At 41.9% G+C, this 25,470-nt stretch overlaps 1 protein-coding gene across 1 annotated transcript in view; it reads right to left on the reverse strand.

Annotated features, from left to right (window-relative positions):
• Cep162 (centrosomal protein 162) overlaps positions 1–22,065 on the reverse strand; it is a 60,201-nt gene extending 38,136 nt beyond the window's left edge. Inside the window, exons 1-10 of the mRNA XM_032909797.1 lie at positions 21,952–22,065; positions 17,244–17,358; positions 14,135–14,278; positions 13,686–13,869; positions 12,012–12,079; positions 7,764–7,882; positions 6,239–6,269; positions 5,702–5,818; positions 1,739–1,930; positions 1,156–1,237 (exon numbers count right to left, since the gene is read on the reverse strand). Coding sequence (XP_032765688.1) covers positions 1,156–1,237; positions 1,739–1,930; positions 5,702–5,818; positions 6,239–6,269; positions 7,764–7,882; positions 12,012–12,079; positions 13,686–13,869; positions 14,135–14,278; positions 17,244–17,358; positions 21,952–22,008 — 1,109 coding nt within the window. The 5' untranslated portion in view covers positions 22,009–22,065. The remainder of the gene's footprint in view (positions 1–1,155; positions 1,238–1,738; positions 1,931–5,701; positions 5,819–6,238; positions 6,270–7,763; positions 7,883–12,011; positions 12,080–13,685; positions 13,870–14,134; positions 14,279–17,243; positions 17,359–21,951) is intronic.
• Positions 22,066–25,470: the final 3,405 nt, after the last annotated feature.

Raw genomic sequence — 25,470 nt, forward strand, 5'->3', positions numbered from 1 at the left:
TGCAACCTTACAGCAATGAGTGGCGGGCTCTGCTCTGCAGATGCTGGCTGGCACACGGCTCCGTGTGAGAGCAGACATGACATTGGAGGGGCGGATTTTAGCCTAAGCTTCCCTGTGTCATTTTCCTCTCAACTACATAAGTGTGGAACAAGGCCAAGAAATCCCAAGCAGATTTACCCAGTGAGAACATGGCAAAAAAAGCAGGGGCTCAAAATGTATCTGGAAACACAAACGAGATGGGGACTGGATGGTTTCATGGAAATGTTTCAGGGAACGAGAGACTGGACAAGGCAGGTGGCTAGCACATGGACTGCCTGGGTGCTCTGATTATGGACAGATGACCTTGGACAGTTAGTTTATACTCAGACCCCAGTTTCCTTGTCTGTGAACCATGGAAAACAATGGACTATATCCAGAGCTGCTGATGGGCTGAAGCAATGCACATAGACTGTGGTTCTTGTCTACCGCTAGCATGTGAGGTCTGGGAAGTGTCAGTGCCATCACCACTGCGCTGTGGTTAGAGCCCGTTAGATCAGTTTTCTCTGAGGGAAGAGGCTGAAGATGCCTGCTGGTCTGTTGTAAGGCTGTGAGGGGAGGATATGGTGCTGTAAGTGCTACATGAATGCAAAGCTGTCTGCAGCAGGTTCCTGTGACTGTCACTCTGCCCTGGTGTATGACAGATCTCTGCGCACTCTGCACTACACACTGGAGCTGCAGGATTTCCAGAGTCTATTTCTCCCATGACCTCAGAGCTCTCCCCGGTATGATGGACAGCTGGAGACCAAGTCAGAACTGATTAATAAAATAGAAAACCAATGATTCACATAAATATACAATTAATTTCTCCCTCATGGTGAATTGACTATCCACTCAAAGATGAGGAATCATATTTTCAGTGAAAACATTAGGACTAATTAATGGCACTAACTTTCCTAGTACTTCCTTTTCTCTTAGCACCAGGAGAATTTTGATGAAGACAGCAGTGGCTCCTGGGTAGATGCAAGCAAACCTGTATTTTTCACTAATCATTCACTAGGAATGATTCACAGAATAGATGCCTGTAAGTTCCCTGTGAAAAAGTCAGAAGCAAAACAGTAAACACCACTCAGCTAGGCAACCACCCTGCACAGCACAGGGCACTGCTCAACCTCTTACCTGACAGGCTGCAAGTCAAAGCCCCTGATCCCATAGGAATCTATCCTGATAGGCTTCATCAGCTCCTCTACTGTGGGAAGATCTAAGAGGGAAGAAAAGTTAAATTAGAAACCAAAATTGCTGCCTAAATTGCTTAACACTGAGACCCACCCAAATCACATTTCCTACTTCATATAGTTAACAAAATGGCATATGTAATAAACTAAGTTTGTATAACAAAACTGTACCAGGAACCATTTCTCTGAACTTATACATCTCTATTATCTATACCCAGACCATACACACATATTTGCTATGTATTTTCTTTTTAATCTCAAATGTTATTTTCTATTAAAAGTATTAATATACACATATATGGATGTCAAGTTTGCTGCTTAGTTTGGTCAAGGCACATTAGAACATGAGCTGTGTTCTGCATTCAGCAATAATTGTGGAGTTGATTCAGGCGGGGCTTCATTTGATCATGTCATCACCACAGAAACTGCATGCAAAATATTCTTCGGTGGTCAGTATTTAAAGATGGTAAATAGAGAAATTCTGCCTGTTCATTATTCATTCATCCGCTAAGTCTGTCAGGCTTTACCAGACTCGGCGGTAGAGATGTTCTTTGAAGACTCCTCATTTTCTTGAAGACCATCTTTTGCAGAGCTCCTGACATTGTTCACAGGACTAGCCTCAATTCTCGGCTCGCCTGTATCTCCCAGAGAATGAGCTACGTGACGGTAAGCCTGGTGCAGGGCTTCTGTGTCACCACTGCTTTGTCCATAAGGAACACCTGTTGAAATAAATACACCTCCTGTGTATCACCTCGTACAGACAAAACAGTCACTCCTTAGTCTCTCAGGAACGGTGAACAAGGCTGCAGGACAATGGCACTACTATAAAAGCAGAGTCAAGCAGAAACTTGGGTAAGCTCTCGGTAGGAAATCATAGCAAGGCGAGACAGGTCCTGATGTAATTGTAAAGTCTAACATTACCAGTCGCTGCTTTCTCATGGTCCTTAAATCAACATACTTGTGCTGGGTGAAACCACTCTTACACTTTCTACGTGGATGCATCCCTCTGAAGGTCCCTGTCCTTGCCTTACACTACCATTTGCACTCTGCTTGTGCAGTACCATCTCAGTCTGTAACGGTTCTACTCCAAGCATGCTCTTCTAATTCCGCAAGCCACCAAGTATTTCAACATCTTGTTAAAGCAGCTGAGAATCAAAGCTGTTTCTGAATGGCCAAGTCCAGTCACGGGTCCTTTCTGGGCTTGTGAGACACCTGACATTTTCCTTTACCTGGTTACTGTTTCTTTTGCACTTTTTCTTCTTGTTGTAATTCCTACTACTCCACTCAGCACTTTTCCCGTTTTTATTTGTCAGTAGCCCATTGTCTTAGTTAGGGTTTCAATTGCTGCGAAGAGACGCCATGACCAAGGCAACTCTTACAGATCAAACACTTCACTGGGGCTGGCTTACAGTTCAGAGGTTAGCTGATTATGGTCATGGTCAGAAGCATGGCAGCTTCCAGGCAGACATGGTGCTGGAGGAGCTGAGAGTTATGCATCTTGATCTGACTGCAGCCAGGACAAACTGACTCTTCTGCACTGAGTGTAGCTTCAAAGCCCAGCTCCACAGTCATGCACTTCCTCCAACAAGGCCACACCTCCTAATACTGCCACTCCCCAAGGGCCAAGTATATTTGAACCACCACACCCATCAAATAGTCTTCCTCTAGTCCTCTTTTAAAAACCTCTGAGTACTTTAAAAAGCCCAGTTAATTCTTCCCTTTCTCCCTGCCCTGTCCTTTCCTTTGTTTTAAATTATTTATTATTATTATTAGCTATATATGGTATGCATAAAAATACAAAGCATACATGTGGGCGTGAAGGACAACACTGGAGTTGGTATGCCTACCTACGTTGGTTCTAGAGATTGGGTCACCAGGTTTGCAAGGCAAGAGCCCTTGCCCACTGAGCCATCTCTCTAGACCCTTTCTTTTCTTTTTCAAGGAAGGATCTTATGCAGGCCATGCTGGCCTCAGGCTTGTTACACAGCTTGTGATGACTTTGAACTTCTGATCACGCGATGGGATTATAGGCATGCACCATCATGCTTGTTCTACAAAGCACTGGACTCTGAATCCAGAACCTGGTAAGCACTGAGCAAATGCTCCAACAAGCACAGCAGTGTCTGAGGCCCCCTAGCTATCAAGACCCAAACCTTACCTATATGCCTGCTTCATTATTCCCCAATCTACATTTCTGTCCTCTTTAGGATCATCAAACTCTCTAAAAGACATTTGCAATGTCTTGTAAAGTCAACCATATGACATACTCCCAACTAAATTCATTATAGTCCTCACCCAAACCTGTTTTGCTACGAGTGTTTCTTTCTAATTTTAGCTCATTGCACCATTATTTACTCAGTCACCCAGAACACAAAACCTTGGTATCCGCAGCAGCCTCCTTCTCAACGGCTGACAAATTCTGAGAAATACTAATAAGAATGACAACTTAACTTTTAGGACTATTTTCTTGATAGTTTATAATTTTAAGAGTGGATTTTTCAGAATTAAGGAATAAGCCATAAAATGGGGAAAATGTAAATAGGGTGACCAATCTCCTCTTTTGAAATCTATGGCTAATTAATACTAAAAAATGAATCCATTTATATAATCTCATGTCTATACATTAACAGAAACTGTACAGAACACAGCTCTAAGGGGATTCCCTGCCCCCCCCCCCCCATGGAGCACACACACTAAATAGCAAACATTAAAGTTTATTTAAATATTGATATTCGAGTAGTTTCCAATAGTTAAAAGGCAGAGTTCTTTGAAGACAACCCGAGGGAAGGGTTTGTCCTGCCATCTTTTATACTGAAGTGAACCTTCCTGCTCCCACTACAGTCACATGCTCAGCACACACATCATCATGGTAAAATGATGGGACAAATCAAAACTAAAAACGGATGAAAAAGTCTATCCTTTGTTCGTTTGTTTTGAGACAGGGTCTCACTGTGGACCCTTGGCTGTCCTAGGCTCTGTAGGCCAGGCTGGCTGTGAATGCAGAGATCTGCCTGCCTCTGTCTCTGGAGTCCTATGATTAAAGGCATGCACCACCACTGCCTGGCAGGAAAATGGCTCTTAGGCGCTTTTATGTTTTTTTCCTCTGTTTGACACCTCAGCTTTTTTAAATTTAAAAAACATTACTTTGTGTGTGTGTGTGTGTGTGTGTGTGTGTGTGTGTGTGTGTGTGTGCATGCATGTGAGGATGTCAGCGGACAACCTGCTGAAATCATTTCTTCTGTTATATGGGTCCTGGATTGAACTCAGATAGGCAGGCTTTGTAGCCAAACACCTTTACTGGCTGAGCCATCTCCAAGGCTGGCTCTTTTTATATAGTCCAAGTTGACCTTAAAACTGCCATCCTCCTGTCTTAGCCTACCGCATGCAGGGACTACAGGAATGTACCACCACACCCAGATTTTTTTTTTTTTTTGGTTTACTTTTATTTTATATTTGAAGATGAAACGTCAAACAAATATAGATAGCAATGATCCTTGGAAGATGTTGATCAAAAATAAGAGCTATGACAAGATAATGTAGTTTGAGTCTTCTTGAATTTTGATCTAGATGATGACTGCACAGGAGTGTTCAGCGTTTAAAAATTCATTAAAATGTTAAGTATAATATAAAAATGTGAGGAGTGTAGAAAACTTTGTGATTCTTTAAATCAGATGGCTTAGCAGGAGAAAGTGACACCAGAGAAGCTGTATGATCTGAGCTTGATCCTCAGCGCTGATGGCAGCAGAGAGCTGACCCGAGAGCTGAGCTATGACATGTGTGCCACATCATACATGCCTCCAAAGACACAAATCATATACATATGTACGTGACTCAAATATTAAAAGTAATATATACCGAGGCACGTGAGCTTTTCTGTAGGTGTAGTGTACCGCAACTAGAAACAAATCAGTTCAAACAAAATCTAAGGTGTGTAGAGCTGTTTCGTGATTTCTGTTGTTTTTTATCCAAGTATCTCAGTTTACTGACAAATATTAGCAAATTCTGAGGACCCCTCCCCCACATGGCAAGATGGTTAAAAAGGTCCCAATGTGGGCAATCAAGAGTATATTAAACTTTACATCAAAACAAAATATGCTGATGGGCACAATCTTAATTTCATGGATGATTCAATTGGTAATGACAGTTCTACTGCTTACAATTTGAAAAGGCATCATCCCAAAATTGTTACAATCTGTAAGGAAAATAGTTCAGAATTTAAGGGTGTGACCTAGCCTTTTCCTAAGGAGGGAACTACATAGTGAATAGGGAGACCCGGGCCCCATTTCCCCGACACATGGTGAACATTGTAGGTGGGCACAACAGCCAGTTAACCCTCACCCTCAGCGCTGCCCTGTAGTGAAAGACATTGCTATGAGACTGGATGTCTCTAATGACCAGATGGCTATTTCATCTATTTTCCTAGAAATGAAGCCAGTTACTCTCAGGGAATGCTGTAGCAGTTAGAGAAGAGTCAGTTTCCCATACTTTACCTGTTTCTGCTAGTTCACCGCCTGCCATTTCTGGGAGGGCCTTTGCCTTAGGGGTTGGTCTCTCGTGATTGTTAAGGTCAACATCCTCGACAGAGTCAAAAGAATCAAGTAGCACCACTGCAGGAACATAAAAGAAAAACGTGAGGAGTGTAGACAACGCTGTGGCTGTGTGACTTTTGGTCCAATGAAATTAATCATGTGTAATACTTAAAAACAAATATTTACAGATAAAAAGTGTAAGTGTATAGCCATGTGTCTGTTTCTACAAACATGATTTTCTGTACAAGAAAACAGACTAACAGCAACAAGTACATAAGTGATTCCATATATCTATATTGATGCAGCAGGTAAAAAGCTCAGGAAAAACAAAAAAGAAAACATTTCAAACAGCAGATGGGATCAAGATAGGCATAGAGGACACGGGGCTGAGAAAGGCTTTGAAATTTAATTCCTTAGATACTTAAAATAAAGACATTTTATTCTAAATTATTTAGATGAATATTTGAATAGTCTAATTATTTGCTAATTAATACTTACCATTAGCCAGCATGCCAGTTTTCTCTTCCTCCTAAATTAAAAGAAAAAAATTACATGTTTTGAAGGCAAAATTACATAAAATGATCACAAAAATGAACAGAGTTCTGAGAAGCAGGAGCTATGAGAGACCAGGAAGCATGTTTTCCTTCACCAGCATTTATCTGAGCCACAGTTTTGTAGGAACGTCTGCGTGTCTCTTCTAAACCTGGACAATTACCAAAATTATATTAGGCCTGAAAAAGATTTGCTTAACGTACCTAGAGGCCACTGCTCATCTACTTTGCTCAAAAAACCAAACCAAACCAAACCAAACCAACCAACCAAACAAACCAAAAACAAAACAAAACAACAATAAAAAATGGCTTTTCTTTCTTTAAAAAAAGAAAAACATCAAAGAAATAAGGCTATTTCACATAGGAGCCTAAAATTATAACATTATCAATCAATCAATCAATCGTTCAAAAATTAATTACCAAGTGTGAATCTAATTCCCCATTTCCTCTGTGGTTTGAAAGACATAACTCCAGACAGGCAAGTTACTAAAGAACAAGGCCCACCCAATCTTTAAGGAGCCCTGCCCTTGATTCCCTTCTTGGCTATGTAGAGTGTAGCATTTCGTACAGTTAGAACTTCAGTTTCCTATTATTTTGATTTTTACTCAGCTCCCTGGGAGGGTTCCATATTAGTATGCAGAGGACGCTTTCTGGATAAATGGTACTGTCATGCATTTTATTGACTAATTTTCATCAAACACCCAGACTGCCAAATTTCAAAGATAAGTATCACTAAGTTTCTAAAGATATCATGATGTCACATCAATTTTTTGGTTAATTTAAAAATCATCTTGCCTCTTGCAAACTGAGTGATATATATTCACTCAAGGAAATGTAATCGATATATTAAAATGAAAGCATTTATATAAAACATCAAAGTGCTATAGAGAATTTATAGTTTTATACATGTTTAAAATATCTTTGTTCTAACTGTGGCCCCAAATGACCATCCAGGTCAAGACCACAGTAAACAGTGACAACCCCATTAACGGCTATGGCACAGCTTAAGTGATGAGTTACAGGGCACAGGGAGTATTTAATGGTAGTCCTGACACACATTGGTGAGCACTGAGGGCTGGCAAAACTAGAGAGCACAGCTGGATGCCAGCAGAGCAGCTTGATGCCTTATCTTAGCCATGTGAGTTCCAGACTCTAACGCTGCCCTCCTATTGGTCGTGAGGGGTATTTCAGCCTTTCATAAGGACGAGACTCACATCATAACATAGACCTATGGAAAAGCAGCATTCACACAGTGTTCAACTTCTAAGCTTACCTTAAGGAGTCCGTGTAGCAAAGGCCATCTTACATAAAGAGAGCTCCAACTATCATGGTTGTTTAATTTATACTGACACCTGAGACTTGCTAAATTAACAATGAGCAAGCCATGAAGAACTCTACCCCGAGTCTTCATATGTGAGTCAGCTGAGGTGACGAGAGCAGACATAAATGGCTGCAAGACAACTGGTATGTACCTGGTTGGGAAAGCTGCCTTTTCCTGACTCAGAGTTTTCTTTGGGACGGGTCTCTTCATCTTTAGTAATCAAAGGTTCATCAGTATCCTCAGCATCTTCAAAATCATCACTGTATGTTTCTGAAGATTGTTGTTAGAACAGAAGGATCACACTGTCAAAGGCAAATTTTAAGGACTGCTGGCTCGCACAGAGGCTCGCTCCAAGTACAAGCCACTGAGGTGATAGCACGAAGGAACCTCCCAATAGCTTTTCTCTTTCCTTTTTCTTAAGGAATGAGTCAACTTAAGTTGAAGACTATCTCAGGGTTATTTTATTTTCTATACTTTGTCATGTTCCTTACATAAATATAGGCCCTACTGCACTTCTGCTGTTCTCCAGTCCTGGACAATTCGTGCTGTAAAGCCCCTAGGTAATATTTCAGGGCCTTTGCAGTGGAAGGAAAAGGTGTCTCCAAGTTAACTGACCTCATCTGTCTACCTTTGGGGAAGATGGGGCAGGAGCTATTTGGCCACCATCTCTTCCATCAGTTTTTAAATTCTTTACTGTTTTTGATCAGAGACTGAGATCAGTGGGCTGGGGGAGGGGCCCTCTGAGCATGGAGGAACTATGGTGTGGGTGTGCACAGCAGAATGGACCAGCAGGACAACTGCGCTTGCTTCAGCATGTGACCCGGGAGCAGGAGCCGGGACGCTTCACCCCACTACCCCTGCCTCAGTACGGTGGTCTACCGCAAACGCTCTGGCCTTAAATTTCTCATCTGTGGAGATGACAACAGTACTCACCTCAGGGAACACAGATCTGAGAGCTAAGCAGTATATAAGGAGCATTTCCTCTGCAGCACGCACAAGCTGAGGGCCAAGTAGGATGTGTAATGAACAGTACTGATGGTAGGGTTAGAGCTGGTTTTGCTTAATCTGTGTGAGAAGTTAGTGAAGCCAGACATCCCTTTTTCTTCTTCTTTCTCTAGAGTCTTGCACATTCTAAGTAAGTACTCAGCCCTTCCTTCTAAATGGGAAAATTGCTAATGTACATTATTCTAAACTACATTTTAATATTTCATTTAGTTACTGAAAATTATAGGAAAATATTACCATATAACATATTAATGACCAGAGTCCTTCCTAGAATCTGTCATGAATAGAGCTAGAGTGAAGTAAGGAGGAAATGTCACAGGTCAGTACCCAATCTCGCCAACCACGGCCACACTGAGCTAGTCTGTAGTATTCTAACCACTTTGGCAGAAGGATATTACACATTCAAAATACTCTCTTCTATTAACTTCAAAACAAGAATATGTTCTTAAAATTCAGATGAAGTAAATCACAGACAATGAGAAGTCTAACTGCTCCTGTCTGGAGACATTTACCATCCTTTATTGGCAACTTTATCTGTAAACTGATCTGAAAATGTGATCTGAAAATCCTTCTCCTCTGTCATGCTAGAGTTAAAGGGACTGGATTTAAACTTTATTGTGAACAATTTGACAAAATGTATGAAGTGATTGTTTTTAGTCATCACGTATCTGTCAGGGAAATGTGATTCTGCAGAGATATAAACAAATGAGACGAGAGTCCACAGTCACTGAAGGTGAGCACGTTTTGGAGTATGGGGGACGGTGGGCAGTTTCAATGAGCTGGGAAGACACAGAGTTCAGATGAGCAGAAGTTGTGGGGCAGGAATGAGACACGGACAGGATATGTAAAGAGTTCTGGAGGAAATCCGCGTGGGCCACTGGGCATGGGTCCTTTTGGGTTGTTACTAAACCCTCAGTGTCCAGGTTGTGTTGAACAGTTCCCTCAGGTCACATGAGGCAGGTGAGTGGAAGGACCCCGTTTATCACTGTGGACTTTTAGAAGAAACCTCAGAGGGAAATGCGCTAAGTGTAGCAGACTAATGATTCTCAGTGGCTGTCCTAGACAACAAGAAGTGCCTCAAATGGATCACGGTGCACGTCTGAGTGTCTACCAGTGTTAAAGGAAGAATGAAATCCAAGTAATGTCATAAACCCCACAGCATCCAACAAAAGCAAGAGAAGAATAGGACCCCAGACCCACAGCGAGCAGCCAGAGACCCAGAGCAGAGCCGATCATATCTATAGGAAGATGAACTTTACAGAGACTGAGAAAAATAAACATTATAAGGAGAGTGAAACATTTAAACCTCAAAGAACTTCTAGGGAAAAGGAAAGAAATGGATGCAAAGAAGCAGACTGAAGAAGGGAGCAGTGGCCTTAAAGGCTTAGGAGCCAAGAGCTGGAGCCCTGACAGGAAGTGGTCTGAGGTGGGACTCAGTGCTCAGCACCTGAAGTGAGGAGCATAGGCCTGGGCACCAAGTAGTAATGGGATCTGGACAGGGGATGACAGCACAAAACGACACAGCACAAAATGGTGACAAAAGATGAAGCAACACAGGAGAGATGTTAAACATCTCCAAGCAGGATGAAGACAAGCTAAGCAGCCTGCACGGTCAGACTCTGAAAGCTACAACACAGAAGTAAAGAGAAAATCCTGTCAACACCAACAGGCAGGCAGGCAGCTCAGTGCGCCTGCATATCCACAGGTTGTACATCTGTGGATTCAACCAACTACGGACCAAAAATACATGAAAACAGACCAGGTCTGCACCCGACACGTGCCTTTCCTCTTTGTTATCCTCTGTAAATGAAGCAGAGTAACGCCATTTATGCTGTACTTACAGGTATAACGTGAGCAAACTAGAAATGGCAAAGTACATGTGAGGATGTGCATGGGTCAGACGCAAATACTAACCATTTAGTAAGATCAACCTGAGCACACACCCCCTGTAGGGGACTAAAGTCAAAAGCTCCAGATACCTAGGGAAGTGTACACACAAAGTAACTATAAAAAGAGTTGAGTGACTTCATGAGAAATGTAGGTAGTCAGAAGGAAAACATTGGGAAAAAAAACCCCCAAACTATCTAAAAAGCCTACACTGAGAAAGTGTCCCTTCACTTCCTCTTATTTGTTTCATCAGGGTCTCTCTGCAGAGTCTAATCTGGTCTTTAACTCAATTTCCCTGCCTCGGCTTCTCTGCCTTGATGTGAGCCACCACACATACTCTTTAATAATGGGTATTCCAAACAGAAAAGCTGAGACTTTGTTCTTAACAGCAGCATGAACTCGATGGCTTACAGAGGGTTCCTCGTGCTGAAAAAAATGTGTAGAAACTACAATCCAGGTACCAGAGTACAGTCCAGGTACCGGAATACAGAGTACAGGACTGACGGTAAGCCGTGAACCAAGGCAAGTCTTTACATGGATACACTTCACACTCCTTAAAAGAGCTTCAACAACAGTAATAACATATGCTGGTATTTTAAGACAAGTGGAACAAACATTACCTAAAACTAGCCATTTTTAGGGAGTATTTCAATGTTATTACAATTCATATAAAGTAGAATATTATTGAAGATACTCTAATATGGAAAAATATGTGTGGTTTCTAGCCACTAAGCAAAAATACAACAAAAAGGTTTAACTAAAAAGCCAAAAGGCAGAATAGAATAGAATTCTACAAGTAAACCAGGAGAACACAGACCAAAACAATAAAAGACGGAAAACAAGCTGGGTGTGAAATCCAGGACTCAAGAAGCAAGGCACAAGGATTGATGGGAGTTCATGGTAGGCACAGGCTATATAGCCACCTTCTAATCAAAACACTAAAAATGAAAACAATGTTCATAACCGTATCAGTAAACTGTGTTTGTAAAGGTAGATGCTTATCAATTACACACTAGAGGCGACCAGCTTAGTCAGAAAAGCAAAACCCAGCTAGGACAAACCATTTTAAATAACACACACACACACACACACACACACACCCCTTTAATACCAGCACTCGGCAAAGACAGGAGGATCTCTGATTTTGGACCAGCCTGGTCTACTTAGTGAGTGTAGGGCTAGCCTCCTTTACAGCGTAAGTCAAAGCCAGCCAAAACTGTAAAGACAGACTCTATCTTTAACACAGAGTCAGAAGAGAGGAAAGGCTGTTCCTGGCACCACATACTGGAGGCTGTTGTTCTGTCGTTGGGTCCCCACAGTCTGTGCACAAAACATCACCGCCCAGCTTCAACATAGAAGGCAGTGGTTCTTTATTAAAAATTCTTCACTGATTATAACCGGCACTGTACACTCTGCCTCACAGAGAACTTACATGATTTACCTTTTCAGTACTGTCCTTACACACGTTTTGTACTGTAAGTCTTATCATTTTTTTCAGTGCAGTTACCTGGCAGTTCCTCGTGTTCTGATTCATTCTCACGTCCACCTTCAGCTAGTTCTGCATTACCTTGATATCTGGAATAACATTTAACACGTACTATTACAGGTTAATATATATTCAAACAATACATGCTGTATTGTTTTAAATTTTCTAGAAATTCAAAATTCTAAATTATGTGTTTTCAAGTTCTACCAAATTTTTTACCAAAGCTAAAAATTGGAGTGATAGAAGGAAAACATTTTGAAAACAAATGATTCTCAGAGCTTAAAATTAAATTATAGCAGCATAAATAATGAAACAAAAGTGTTATTTTTCTTAAATCCAAACACATAGTTTTATATGTGTGCATATGAATATGGATATGCATTGTTCCATGAGTTAGGCAACTCTTCTTCACAGAGATTAGAAATTATGAGATATGAGAATTAAGTAAAGTTTATAGGAAGGCCAAAACAACAACTCCATAAAATGAAATTAGTATTTATATGCCAAGAAGAAATTTAACTCTTAATGGAAGCTGAACTGGGACGTGCAGTGGTTTGGATGATAATGGCCCCATAGGGTAATATTCTTTAATACTTGTTCCTCAGTTGGTGGAACTGTTTGGGAAGGATTAGGCATGGCCCTGTTGGAGAAGGTGTGTTACGGGGGGCTCAGTCTGTATGGTTTCAAAAGCCCAGTGTTCCCAGTTAGCTCTCTGTGCCCGGTGCTGCGGATCAAGATGTGAGCTCTCGGCTGTTCCTGCTGCGTTTTCCTGGTGCTACTGTATCTGCCGGACCAGAAACCAAGCATCTTTAGAGTTTGTCACAGTTTCCACTCACTATTCTACCAGCTCTTTCAGTTCTACCTTTGTGTTCTTAAAACCCTAAACAACTGACTTCATTCATAAGAAGAAACACAACTCTATGGATAGTTAAGCTAAGGAAGGTAAAGATCTTAGAAAGGTTCAAGGATGCCATGATTAACTCTGCACAACAGTGACCAGCTCAATCAACTAGGATTTCTATATAAATAAGGTTCCTGATAACTAACAGAGTTACCACACGCAGAGGTAAGACACAAGCCAAACCTGTCTTTGCTTCTTTGCATTTATAATACAAATTTATAATAAAGCCCTGGACTTTTATTTTCCTCTGCCAATAGAAAGCCAATTTCTTTCCTAGCAAAGACTTGGCAGTATACTACTATTAAGGTATGAAATTTCAGGTATCTAAAGGCAGAATGGAGATTCAACTACGCCTTAACATACTCTGTCTACACATAAGAAAAACCATGACTATAACGAACACAGAATATAGTTAAAAAGATAAACTTTGAGGTGGGGAAATGGCTGTTGGTAAAGTGCTTGCCAGATAAGCAAGATGACTTGAGTTCCTATCCCCGGAAACCACATAAAAAGCCAGGCACAGAGCTGTGTGCCTGTAATCCCAGCGGTGACAAGCTGGACGCAGGTGGACCCTGAAGCTGGTCAGCCGTGACTGGCAATCTCCAGGGTCACTGAAGGCTGCATTTTCGGAATAAAAAGGTGGAGAGAAATTAGGGAAGATGCCTACCACCAAACCCTGGCCTCCATATATTAAAAAAAAGAAGATTTAATTTGTCAGTTTATCTACTAGAATACTAGAATTCATGCACATATAGAAAAATCACAAAGTTAGTTAATGTTTTTATTGTATTTACCTATGTAAAACTCTGAATTGTGCAGAGTCGTCAGAATCCAGTTCTTGATTTAATTTTGAATAATCAATAGAAGATGTCAAGCCTTTCTCAAGCCTGGCAAAGAACTGCTCTTTCTCCTCTTGTTCTTCTAATGTGTCCAGGCCCAAACCAAGAGTGCTATGATGGAGCTCACAAGCAACCAATTCTACAGAGAAATGAATGAGAAATAATTTTGTTAATGTGCACAACTTTGAAAAAACTCAGTAATGCTTTTTTTATGGACACTGTACAGGAAGCTCCCACCCACCAAGCAGAGCTACACAAGGCTGTAAGTTTGAAATTGTCTCTAAGTTATGATTCTGATTCTCTGGGGAGATATATGACCTGTCTGTACGGTCTGGCGACGTAAGCTGAGGGACAGTCTCTGACGTTCAGGAACAGTGACTTCCCCATTCAGATCCCAGGCTCACCGTTAGCTTCTAAGCTGTCAACACTTAAGACGGAGGTTCCACTGCTCTTAAGAAACTGGACTTTTTCAGTTTCCTCTTCCATGTCCGTAATAGGTTGATATGTCTTCTTTGTCTTCAAATAGCTCACATTTGTCCCAAGCAGTCCTGAGGACAAGACTACGAGTTGGTCTTCAAGTTTAGAGTCAGGGACCTGTCTATATCCAGGGAGCTGTCCGGTTCATAATGCCAACACAAGAATACTGTCTTATTAACTTTGTGCTTAAAGACTACAAAACAAATCTGTCATACTATACAAAAAAATAACTAGAACTAAAATTCACAAAAATCTATAATTCTGTTTGATTACAGTACTCTTAATTTTAAAATGAACATTTCTAAAATTTGCATAAGATTCCTTTACACAGTTTTGCTGCTTGAAATAGATGGTGGAGAGTATGAACCAGCACACAGAACTCCAGGTAGAACAAATACGAGGTCTACACAAGATCCTTGTTGGTTTAAGTATCATTCCAAGAAAATACCAGAACACATTTTTCAAACACTGGGAAAGGCTCACACCTGGGTATGTGTAATATTGTTGGGGAGGAGGATGATATCATAGTCTCTAACAATATTTTTTGAATGTTTTTCTTTCTCTGAAACTGAACTATAGTGGACATATTAAAAATGTAAAAACAAACAAACCAACACATGTTTCATGATTGATTCCTGTAACATTCAGCTTCAGCTATCTACTTGATGCAGATCCTTGGCTGGATTCCTGGATCAAGTTCTTTATGGCTTTATGTGAGCAATGGTCTTACGAGGTCAGGCAGTAATTTCTACACTGCTGTACAAAGTCAAGGCCTACCCACATATGTTACCGATGACTAAGTGTGAACCATGTTTGGGGCGCTGCTGTGGCAACTTCTCACTCTGGCTCTAGAGCTGGGCAAAAGAGGTGACCCAGACAAAAAAGGCTCATCAGAGACAACACAACAGAAACTCTCAGATAATGTGGTTACAGTTTCACTTACTAAGCAAAACCCATTAGCTTTATGACAACTAAAAAACAAAACAAAACTCCAATATCCCAACAGAATTTGGTCAGTTTTACTGTTTAATAGTAGCTACTCAAGACTGGTAATGGATGTATCCCTCTCCTCAGGATGAGTATGCAGGTCTCTCAAAGCTTCTTCAATCTGATGGCAGGACTCTTGTGAGTACAATAATGCCTGGTAATAGAACACACTCTGAATTCACTAAACGCTTGTGACGGGGTCAGGGCAAGATACACTCTGGGTGTAGTATAGTGGAGCTCTTCTGTGGGCTTGCAAAGGCTAATGGGTTTGTGCCTTGTCTAGCTTTCTCTGCTGTTTTACTGACTATACCTACTTTGGATTGAGAACTTCTTTAAAAAAAAAAAAAAACTGATAATTTTAGTTGCTACAGGCAAGTGCTTTTATTCCAAGATCTATTCTTTCCTTTTTTCTAGTATCTTCTAGAAAAAAAAAAAAAAAAGGCTTCAATGCCAATCAAGTCCCAAATCCTTAACAATAAATTTCAAATTACTTTACCCTTTGATATTTTTCTTATTTATTTTATTCATTCATTCATTCATTACTCACTCACTCACTCACTCACTCACTCACTTACTTTATATTCTGATGGCACCCCTCCCCTCCCAGTTTCTCCTCTTCCCCCATCTCACCCCCAGCACATCAAGTCACTGCAGGACTGGGCACATCCTCTCCCCCCATTGAGGACAGACAAGGCAGCCTAGTTAGGAAAACAGGATCCTCAGGCAGGCATATCTTTTTTGAACACTAATGGGAAAAATGATTTTAGAAAAGAATTCTTTACAGGCATACTTAGCATTGTTGCATGGTGTGGGGAGTCATGAAAAATCACCCTGATGCTTTCACTGAGGAATTCCTTTAATGAATTGCAGTGTTAAAAACAAACCAACACCAACACCAGTAAAATGCTAATGAGAACTGTGAGATCTCTGCTGACATGGGAAGAGAAGCCCTTCCCATCCATTCAAGGCTCCCAAGTCCAGGAGTGCCACACAATGTGGAAGGGCCCCTGTGGTGTTCTAAGCTCAAACGAGAGAACACTTTATATTAGCAGGGAGCTAGAAGGGTTACTACAGGACGGTGTGAAGCAGTGATACTGAGTCTTACTGGACAAGGAAGAGGAGTCAGTAGGGAAGCATGGGCTAAGAAGTTAGGCCCAGAGGGATCCAAAGGTGTTTCTAGAAGACAGAATAACTGAGTGTGGCTGGATCACATGAGGTAGAGAGAGCTACCATCAGATTATGTAGAACCTCAACTGGCACTTTAAAGAATTCAGGTCCAATCTTGTCCGGGGGGGATGAAAAGAAAAACAAACAAACAAAAAACTTGCAACAATTATAAAAGCCATAGGTAAAAAATCTTCCTGTCCACAGGAGAAACAGAAAAACAAAAATGTTATTACTCAACATGGTTGTGTTTAACCCTGGCCCACAAGTACTGCAAACACAGCAGCAGTTGTTTTTCTTTACAGCTGTGGCAGCACCATGCAGAGAAGTCTGTCATACACAGTGTGACTTGCTTCAGGTCAGAAACAGCTCTACATATGATACACACCTATTATATATGTGAACAACACTTAAGGTCACATTGCATGTGACTGGGGGCTCATAAAACGCGATTGGGACATCCTGGGGAAAGTATGAAGACGTGTGAGAGAAGATGAATGCATGTGTTACAGGTGAGGACTTCCCATGACTTAGTAGCAAACGGAGATCCCACATTAAACCTGTTTGTTAATTGGTTACATGGACACAGCGGCAGATTATTTATTAAATTACCCTAAGTCTATTTATATCATTAGATATATGTAAGTACACTCACTCAATTTATCTCCTTAATTTGAATGGATATGAATGGTCTTAATGCAAACTAATGCAGAAAGGCATTTTCGGTTACATGACGTACAATACGAAGGTCGACTGGAGCCTCAGAAATCCACACCATTAGTATTACTTCCTGTACAGTGTACTGGTGCAGTAGTACAGTCTAGAGTTAAGTCTTGACTGACCTCTTGTGGTCAAATGATTTAAAACAACAACAACAAACTTTACCATCGTCTTCAAAACCATCTTCAGCTATCCACCAAGGGGCCACGTCTTTCTTCTTTATGTCTTTGTTAGGCTGGCTAGGTGTTTCATTTGAATTTTCAAAAGAATCGTCTGAAAGCTGAATTAAATAAAAGTTACTAAATTTTAAAATCCATTTCAAATTACAAAATCCCAGACATTACTACAATATTTGCTTTTATTTTTAGTTCTCACAGTCTATTATCACATGAGCAACGGCCTAAGAAATTATGTATAAATCCCATCTTTAGACACTGGTGGCCAAACTTAAAACTCAAGGATATGTCTTTGAATATCAATTTATATGCAGAATTAAACAAGCAAGATACTGTGGTGGTTTGAATGGAAATGGCCCCCATGGGCTCATTGGGAGTGGTACTATTAGGAGGTACGGCCTTCTTGGAAGAAGTCTGTCACTGAGGGTGGCTTTGAAGGTTTCAAATGTTCAAGCCAGGTCCCAGGCCATCTTCTTCCTGCTGACCCAGATCCAGATGTAGAATGCACAGCTCCCTCTCCAGCACCATGTCTGTCTGTGTGCCACCGTGCTTCCCACCATGATGATAATGTACTAGCCCTCCGAACCTGTGGGCCAGCCCCAATTAGATATTTTCCTTTATTAAGAGTTGCTGTGGTCATGGTGTCTCTTCACAGCAACAGAAACACTAGCTAAGACAAGTACAACAACAAAATAAGAAAATCTCATCAATATACTTGCTTAGAAAAGAAATAGATGATGAAATCCTATATTCTGGACATTTTCTAGGGCCTAAGAACAAGAGGCAATTGAGCAAACCTGTTATGGTGACAGAGTTCTGGGGTCTCAGAGGGTGAGATGTAGTAACCACGGAAACAAACATTTTGTCCCAGATATTAATAAACATGTATGTATTTGTCCCTTTCTGCTCCTTGGCTATTATTTTACTACAATTCTGAATCACTTCTTCTAACCTCAACAGCTCTCTCCCTTTTAGCCAATAAGAAAGCCTTCCTCTTTCGAGATAACAGAGAACTAAAGGACACCCTCCTCCTCATCCCATCGCCAAGCTTGAATTCTGTGAGACTGCCTCCCCACTCAAAAGTCACCACCGTTACTCCTCTGCTCTCAAGAGAACTGCAGAGGACCCACTTTCCCTCTCCATCTCCTGGCTCCTTAGCTATGAAGTCTTGCTATCTTCACTTCCTTAGACCTCCTCTCTTCCCACTCACCTCCCAGTTTCCCATTCAGCACTATGTATCTCTAGTGCCCACTTTCCAAATGCCTGTCACAAAGAAAAAATGGTCAGTCACCCACCGACCACATCATGGTGACTGACACCTCACGGAATGCCCTACCTAGGAATTGAGCAGCGTCCTTCCTGGTTCTCTTCAGCTCTGTGGCCTTGTACATAGCTAGTTAATAGTTAACTTCTTCATCCGAGATTTCTTGTTGACTGTTGTTACAGTATATTTGAACCTGTTTCTAGTTAGGGTGTGTCTCAGCCCTTAGTGCACATCTTCAATCCCTCTGGCTAGAATACAGACACACCCTTGGTACTCACCTTTGATCTATAATGAAGGTAAAGTTAGTTTGTAGAAGGAAGCACCCATGTTTGAAAGTGATGTCTAAATGAGTGGCAGACAAAGTGACAAATCAGAGAAAGATCTGAGAGAAGAGGATATGCCCAACTCTCATGAAAAGAGAGGGGAAAGGGAAGGTGCTTATGGGAAAGAGACAGTGCAGAGGAAGAGAGTACAGTACAGGAATACAGTAGAGCTCATGGAGAGGACAGTGCAGAAGAGAATACAGTACAGGAATACAGTAGAGTTCATGGAGAGCAGTGCAGGAGAGAGTACAGTACAGGAATACAGCAGAGTTCATGGAGAGCAGTGCAGAAGAGAGTACAGTACAGGAATACAGCAGAGTTCATGGAGAGCAGTGCAGAAGAGAGTACAGTACAGGAATACAGCAGAGTTCATGGAGAGCAGTGCAGAAGAGAGTACAGTACAGGAATACAGCAGAGTTCATGGGAGCAGTGCAGAAGAGAGTACAGTACAGGAATACAGCAGAGTTCATGGAGAGCAGTGCAGAAGAGAGTACAGTACAGGAATACAGCAGAGTTCATGGAGAGCAGTGCAGAAGAGAGTACAGTACAGGAATACAGCAGAGTTCATGGAGAGCAGTGCAGAAGAGAGTACAGTACAGGAATACAGCAGAGTTCATGGAGAGCAGTGCAGAAGAGAGTACAGTACAGGAATACAGCAGAGTTCATGGAGAGCAGTGCAGAAGAGAGTACAGTACAGGAATACAGCAGAGTTCATGGAGAGCAGTGCAGAAGAGAGTACAGTACAGGAATACAGCAGAGTTCATGGAGAGCAGTGCAGAAGAGAGTACAGTACAGGAATACAGTAGAGTTCATGGAGAGCAGTGCAGGAGAGAGTACAGTACAGGAATACAGTAGAGTTCATGGAGAGCAGTGCAGGAGAGAGTACAGTACAGGAATACAGCAGAGTTCATGGAGAGCAGTGCAGAAGAGAGTACAGTACAGGAATACAGTAGAGTTCATGGAGAGCAGTGCAGAAGAGAGTACAGTACAGGAATACAGTAGAGTTCATGGAGAGGACAGTGCAGGAGAGAGTACAGTACAGGAATACAGTAGAGTTCATGGAGAGGACAGTGCAGAAGAGAGTACAGTACAGGAATACAGCAGAGTTCATGGAGAGCAGTGCAGAAGAGCGTACAGTACAGGAATACAGCAGAGTTCATGGAGAGCAGTGTAGTAGAGGGAGAGGGCAGAGCAGCACAGAGAGGGAGGAGGCAGTTTTACTGATGGAGTTTTACAGAGATAAGCTAGAGAGAGAATAGACTATACAAAGATGAAGACAGAATGAGCCAGAGAATGGGAGGGGGCCAGAAGATTAGAAGGGATTGCTAGGGGTAGTTTGAGGTCAGCCAGAGCAATTCAGAGGCCAAGAGAAAAGCCAGATTGAATAAGTCAGCTGGGAGAGGAGTCTGATCCAGGACAGTCGAGTTGAACAAGCCAGCCAGAGCTCAGAAAGTACAAGAAAGGGTGAGCTTATTCAGCAGCAAGTCACAGAGGCTGAAAACATTCTAAGCCTAGATTAGATTGTATGGAGGCTAGAGGCTTCCAGGACTAGGCCTAGATTAGCAGACAGAGGCAGCCTCAGAGATGACAGTTACATCAGGCAAATCAAAGTTACTCTTACTGCCTTCCTCGTCCTTTTCCATTCTCCTTCTATATCCCTCCTCCCCCCACTCCCTGGGGAGAAATCATGTTTATCACATGCCTTCTCGGTGTTAGGTTCTGGACCTGGTTTATCTCACTCTTTAAACAACCTCGAAGAGATCACTTATGAGAACCTGAAACCCAGGGGGATATGACTGTCCCAGTTACACGTGCTAAAGGGTGAAGCAAGTGGGATCCAAATCAACTGAGGAACCACTGAGGACTGTCTGCTTCCCACTGCTGCCTGTGGCCATCCACCTAGGAAGACACCGGGGTGACCATCTAAGGTCTGAATGTCTGTATCTCTATCACTTTCCAGTTGGCCTTTAAACACAGTACCACGCGGAAACATTCCACTTCTTGCCTCCCGAACCAAAGTTTCTTTGTTTCCATACAGGGATTGAACCACTGACCATTCAGAGCTATGGCAAAGATCAGAAAGACAGAGCACGACTGTCCTCCCTTCCAATACACAGTAGGTGTTCTGGCTCTCGAAACCTTCAACACTGCCTTGCAGGTTACTATCATCACACAGAACCAGAAAAATGGCCCTCAGATAGCAAATCAGGGCCTTGATGAACGAATACATGGGGGGGTGGGAATAACAGAGCATCCGACTCGCCAATTTCATGCCTAGGCCAACATTAGAGATTAACATATATCCACACTCACACTTGCATGATTGGTCAGAGCAGCGTTATTCATGACTGACCGATATGGAAGGGCCCCAAATGCTGTCAATTGAATACTTAATAAGCAAGGTGCATTCTATCTACAAAATGGCAAACTACTCACTAAAGGCATGCTGTCGCACACATAAACCCTGAAAACACCATAATAAGTAAAAGAAGCCAGACTTCAAAGACCACACAGCCTATATGGTTTCATTTCTTTGAATATCTGTAATAGCCAAACTTGGAGACAAAGCAGTAAGTGACAGCCTAAGGCTGGGGAAGGACAAGGAGCCCAGAGTAACTGCTAAAGGATAAGGGGTTTCTTCTTAGGAATGATACATGTATTCTGCAACTGACTGGTGAAGGCTATGTAATTCTAAAACAGTTGTCATACATACTATACGTGGGTGAATTGAATGATGTATAAATTATAACTGAAGAAAGTTAACTTTGAAAAAAATTGGGTTGAACTACTCTCCTATAACCAGAAATTGAGCAAAATGTTTGCTCAACATGGTTCTCTCCCTCTCTGTGTGTGTGTGTGTGTGTGTGTATGTGTTTGCGTGAGCATGTGCGCACATGCACCATGAAGGGAACCGCTGGAGAGACTGGGTGAGAAGATGGCATTGAGCTAACAGGTGCCAGCATTTGAAATGAGAATGAACTGAGGACTGCTGGGTAGTTCTGTAGGTGGGAGAGAAGGCATGTGCTGATGGGGTGGGTAATGTTTTCAGATGAAAGCACTTACAAGACAACTTTACAATAAATACTACAAGAAATAAGGCTTGAGCTTACCTCCTTCATAAACCGTTCAAATTCTTCATCAAGGTCTACTTTGGAATAGTGGGCCATAGCTAGTAATTTTCACGTCACGAAGAAAGTATCCTAAAATTATTTACAGCAGTGGAAACCCTGAATGACAGAAACCGAAGAAAAAATAAACACCTCTTGAGGAAAACAACATCATTAAAGCAACACTACTTTAAACTTCAACTTATCAAGACACTTATCAGTGTGCATAGGGACACACTGATATAACTGGACAGTTATACTGCAATTGCAATACATCATTGGAGGTCTATCATTGAAGCTAATTGACTTGTGAAGGTTATCTTCTCAAGGTCAATAATTACATTTCATCCAGTTGTTAAGAGGTGGGCTCTGAGATATTTTCCTGTATATGTATTTGTCTCTGCTAATACCTCTCATAATCAAGGTCCACACAGAGAATATTTTTTTTTTTTTAAAAGGCAGGAAGTGGAGGGACCATTTTTTTTTCTTGTAAAACACAGTACAGGTTGTCCTGCTTCATTTATGTATTTTCAAACTAAGGGTTTTGCAAAATAGACTTTCTACAACCAGGGATTTTTTTCCAGATATAAACAAAGTGAATTTATAAGACTCAGAATTTAATAAAGAATTTAGTGGTGCATATCTGAAATCCCTACACTTTAATTGGGAGGCCAGCCTGAGTTTCAGGTTAGTCTGAGCTATACAATAGAACCCTGTCTTAAAATATCCCCAAGGAGCACAAAATACCCTTGAAAGTTAATGACATGCACTAATTACTATTTATGTTTCTCTTGAAACAAAGGCAGGCTAAACAAAACCGAATACCTTGAATGGGATTTAGTCAAGATGCAGCTCAAAGCTCAACTTCAGATAGGTGAGGTCATCTTCAGATCCTAACTTCTGGATTTAACTCTTAGGGGTAACACAAACAAACCCTAATTTTCTTTTCTAAGGGTCAACAGTGAGAGGACTCGAGCGTATAGTTTGCCCACCATCTTCCAGGAGAACACCTAATGCTTTTATTTGCATTTTCGACCAATAGGTCCAAGGGACAGGATGAGGAGTTGGACAAGCAACTTAGTCAGAGGCAAACCCCGTGAAAGGGCCCTCAGCCAGGTGTGTCCAGGCTGCAGGAAGCGCAGATTTGGCGGCTGGCTCGAAGCAAATATACACCAACTTGGAGTCCTGGCAGAAGAGCGGAATAACGCGAAAAACAAAGTTCGGAGACCCGGCCTGAGGTACAACTTGGAAACAACAGGGTCGCGGACCACCACAACGCCTCACCTACCTGCTCCTGGGATCCCGCGCTCTCCCGGAAAGTCCGGGGCAGCCAGCTGTTGTCAAGGCAACATACCTCCACGAGCGGGCTCCGGGGTACCACGTGATCCCCCTTGCCACGTGACCCACGGAGCAGCCAGACAAGCTGCCGGTCTTCCGGTGTCTATCAAATAAAGATTGGAACCATCACGGCTCTGCAGGGTGTGGTGGCCTTAAGGGATGTGGGCGCCGCCGCAGTGTGCACATCCTGCTTTCTCTTCACTCCCTGAAATTCTGAACTCAGCCTGCCGCGAAGACCCGGGCGCAAGCGCACAATCTGGAGCTAGCGCTTGGCTTCCTGGGAGTTGTAGTTTAGAAATTTTGTGCTCGTCCTTCTGCAGCGGGTTTCTCTTCTTTCCAGCCTTTTCATTTGAAAACTGTTGTCCAGGTTGAAAGTTTTAAAAACGAATTACGAGGGTTTATTCCCTTCACGTAATAAGCCATGTATGAGTGCTGTGAGAAAAATACAAACGCATTAGAAGTAATTCTGGTGTTAGAAGAGACGTCCGCCACCCAGTGGACAAGCAGTTGAAATTACACAACACCAAGATTCTCAGAGCCTTGCACTCTCTCAGCAGCTCTGTTTTTTTTTTTTTTTTTTTTTTTTTTTTCTGGTATTTCACTTTTCAAAACCATCTTCTACAATGGCTTGCTTGAGTCTTTTGTGCTCTCTTCCTCCCTTTCCCTACCCGCTCTCTCTATCCCCCTTTTTTCTTTCGCTCTCTGGATACGTATACGCACCCAGACACACCAAATCAGAGGACACCATTTTGGAATGAAAGTAAAATCTTCAAACAGTAAAGGGCTTTGCCTCTGGTATACATAATTCTGTGCCTCCTTTCTGGCCCGAACTTTTCACTCAACAATACATATTGACATCTGAGTGTGTACAAGCCAGAAACTATCTGATTAAAATAGAATAATAGAGACCGGTTTTAAGCTACCATTTATTGAGCGCTTGATGAGAACTTTATGTATATTATTAAATTCTTATAGTTTACAAGTCAATTTAATTCAGCTTATGGCTTTGTTTTTAGTACATATTGAACTGAGCGCATTCCTTGCCCTATTGACGTTGGTACTGTGACACAGACAAGTAGCCCAGACAACTGTTAAAGGAGTGCAGTGAGAAGAATTATGGTGACTGGTCGCATACACGAGCTGAGAAAGTTTGGGGATTTTTCCACTTGAGGTCTCATTTCAGTCTCACGCATTATAGTTTGGTGTTTTTTTTTTGTTGTTTTTTTTGTTTTTTTTTTTTACCATCAACTTTCTAGGGTCCAAGATCGCCAGAGAATGATACTGCAAACTCAAAAGGCAAAGAGCATTTATTCAGAAGAATTTCCTGCATGGAGGGGTCTCCCCGTTCAGGAATGACACCTAGTGGGTTTGCAGACCTAGCTTTTACAGTCAGTTAGGGGAATGCCAGGGAGGGGTATGAGACCTTTTACCTTGATTGGTTAACTCTATCTCTAGAGGTCTGACTCTGACTTAGGGCTCTGGAGACTTACCAGGTTGTGTGTGTGTGTGTGTGTGTGTGTGTGTGTGTGTGTGTGTGTGGTGTCTCTTGTTCATTCTAGCTACCTATTCTTACCTCAGTCTAGATGACGAGGTGTCCTGAGATTGTCTGCCTGCAGCTTAGTTGGCTGTTCACAGGACCTTGAATCCATGTTCTCAATTCTGGGAAACAGAAACTTAGGCCTAGTCTCCCAAACTGACAACATGCAGTCTGTCATGGAGTCAGCCTGGCTGTGAGCTTAGTCTCTTCAAACTGAGTGTTCGACCAATAACTGTTTAACTATCAGTTCTAGTAGATTCTGTTCCTACTGTATATGAGGACCATCTTCTACCCTCACCCTCCACCCTCACTAATATTGTGGAATTAATAACCTTCACCATTCTGCTGAAAATTTCTGGCTTAATTTATCCCCCCAAACTCCCAAGTCACAAGAACAACTTTAGTGCATGCAAACTCAGATTTGCTTTTCTTACTCCATACCTTTCTTCCTTTATTGATCCTTCCTCTTATAGCACACAACCATCATGAGAAGACACCCTTGTCTCTCTCTCAGTAGAGAGATAGTCTGTAATTTCTTCACCCCTTCTCTCTTGATCTGTAAGCCATGTCTGAGTCTTATCTGTTGCAGTGGCTTCTCCCAGCATACAACTTGGAGCTTCAACCGCTCTTACTGATCTTAAGCCTTA

Source organism: Rattus rattus, chromosome 8 (assembly GCF_011064425.1).
Source record: "Rattus rattus isolate New Zealand chromosome 8, Rrattus_CSIRO_v1, whole genome shotgun sequence".
In the NCBI taxonomy this organism is placed as follows: Eukaryota; Metazoa; Chordata; class Mammalia; order Rodentia; family Muridae; genus Rattus; species Rattus rattus.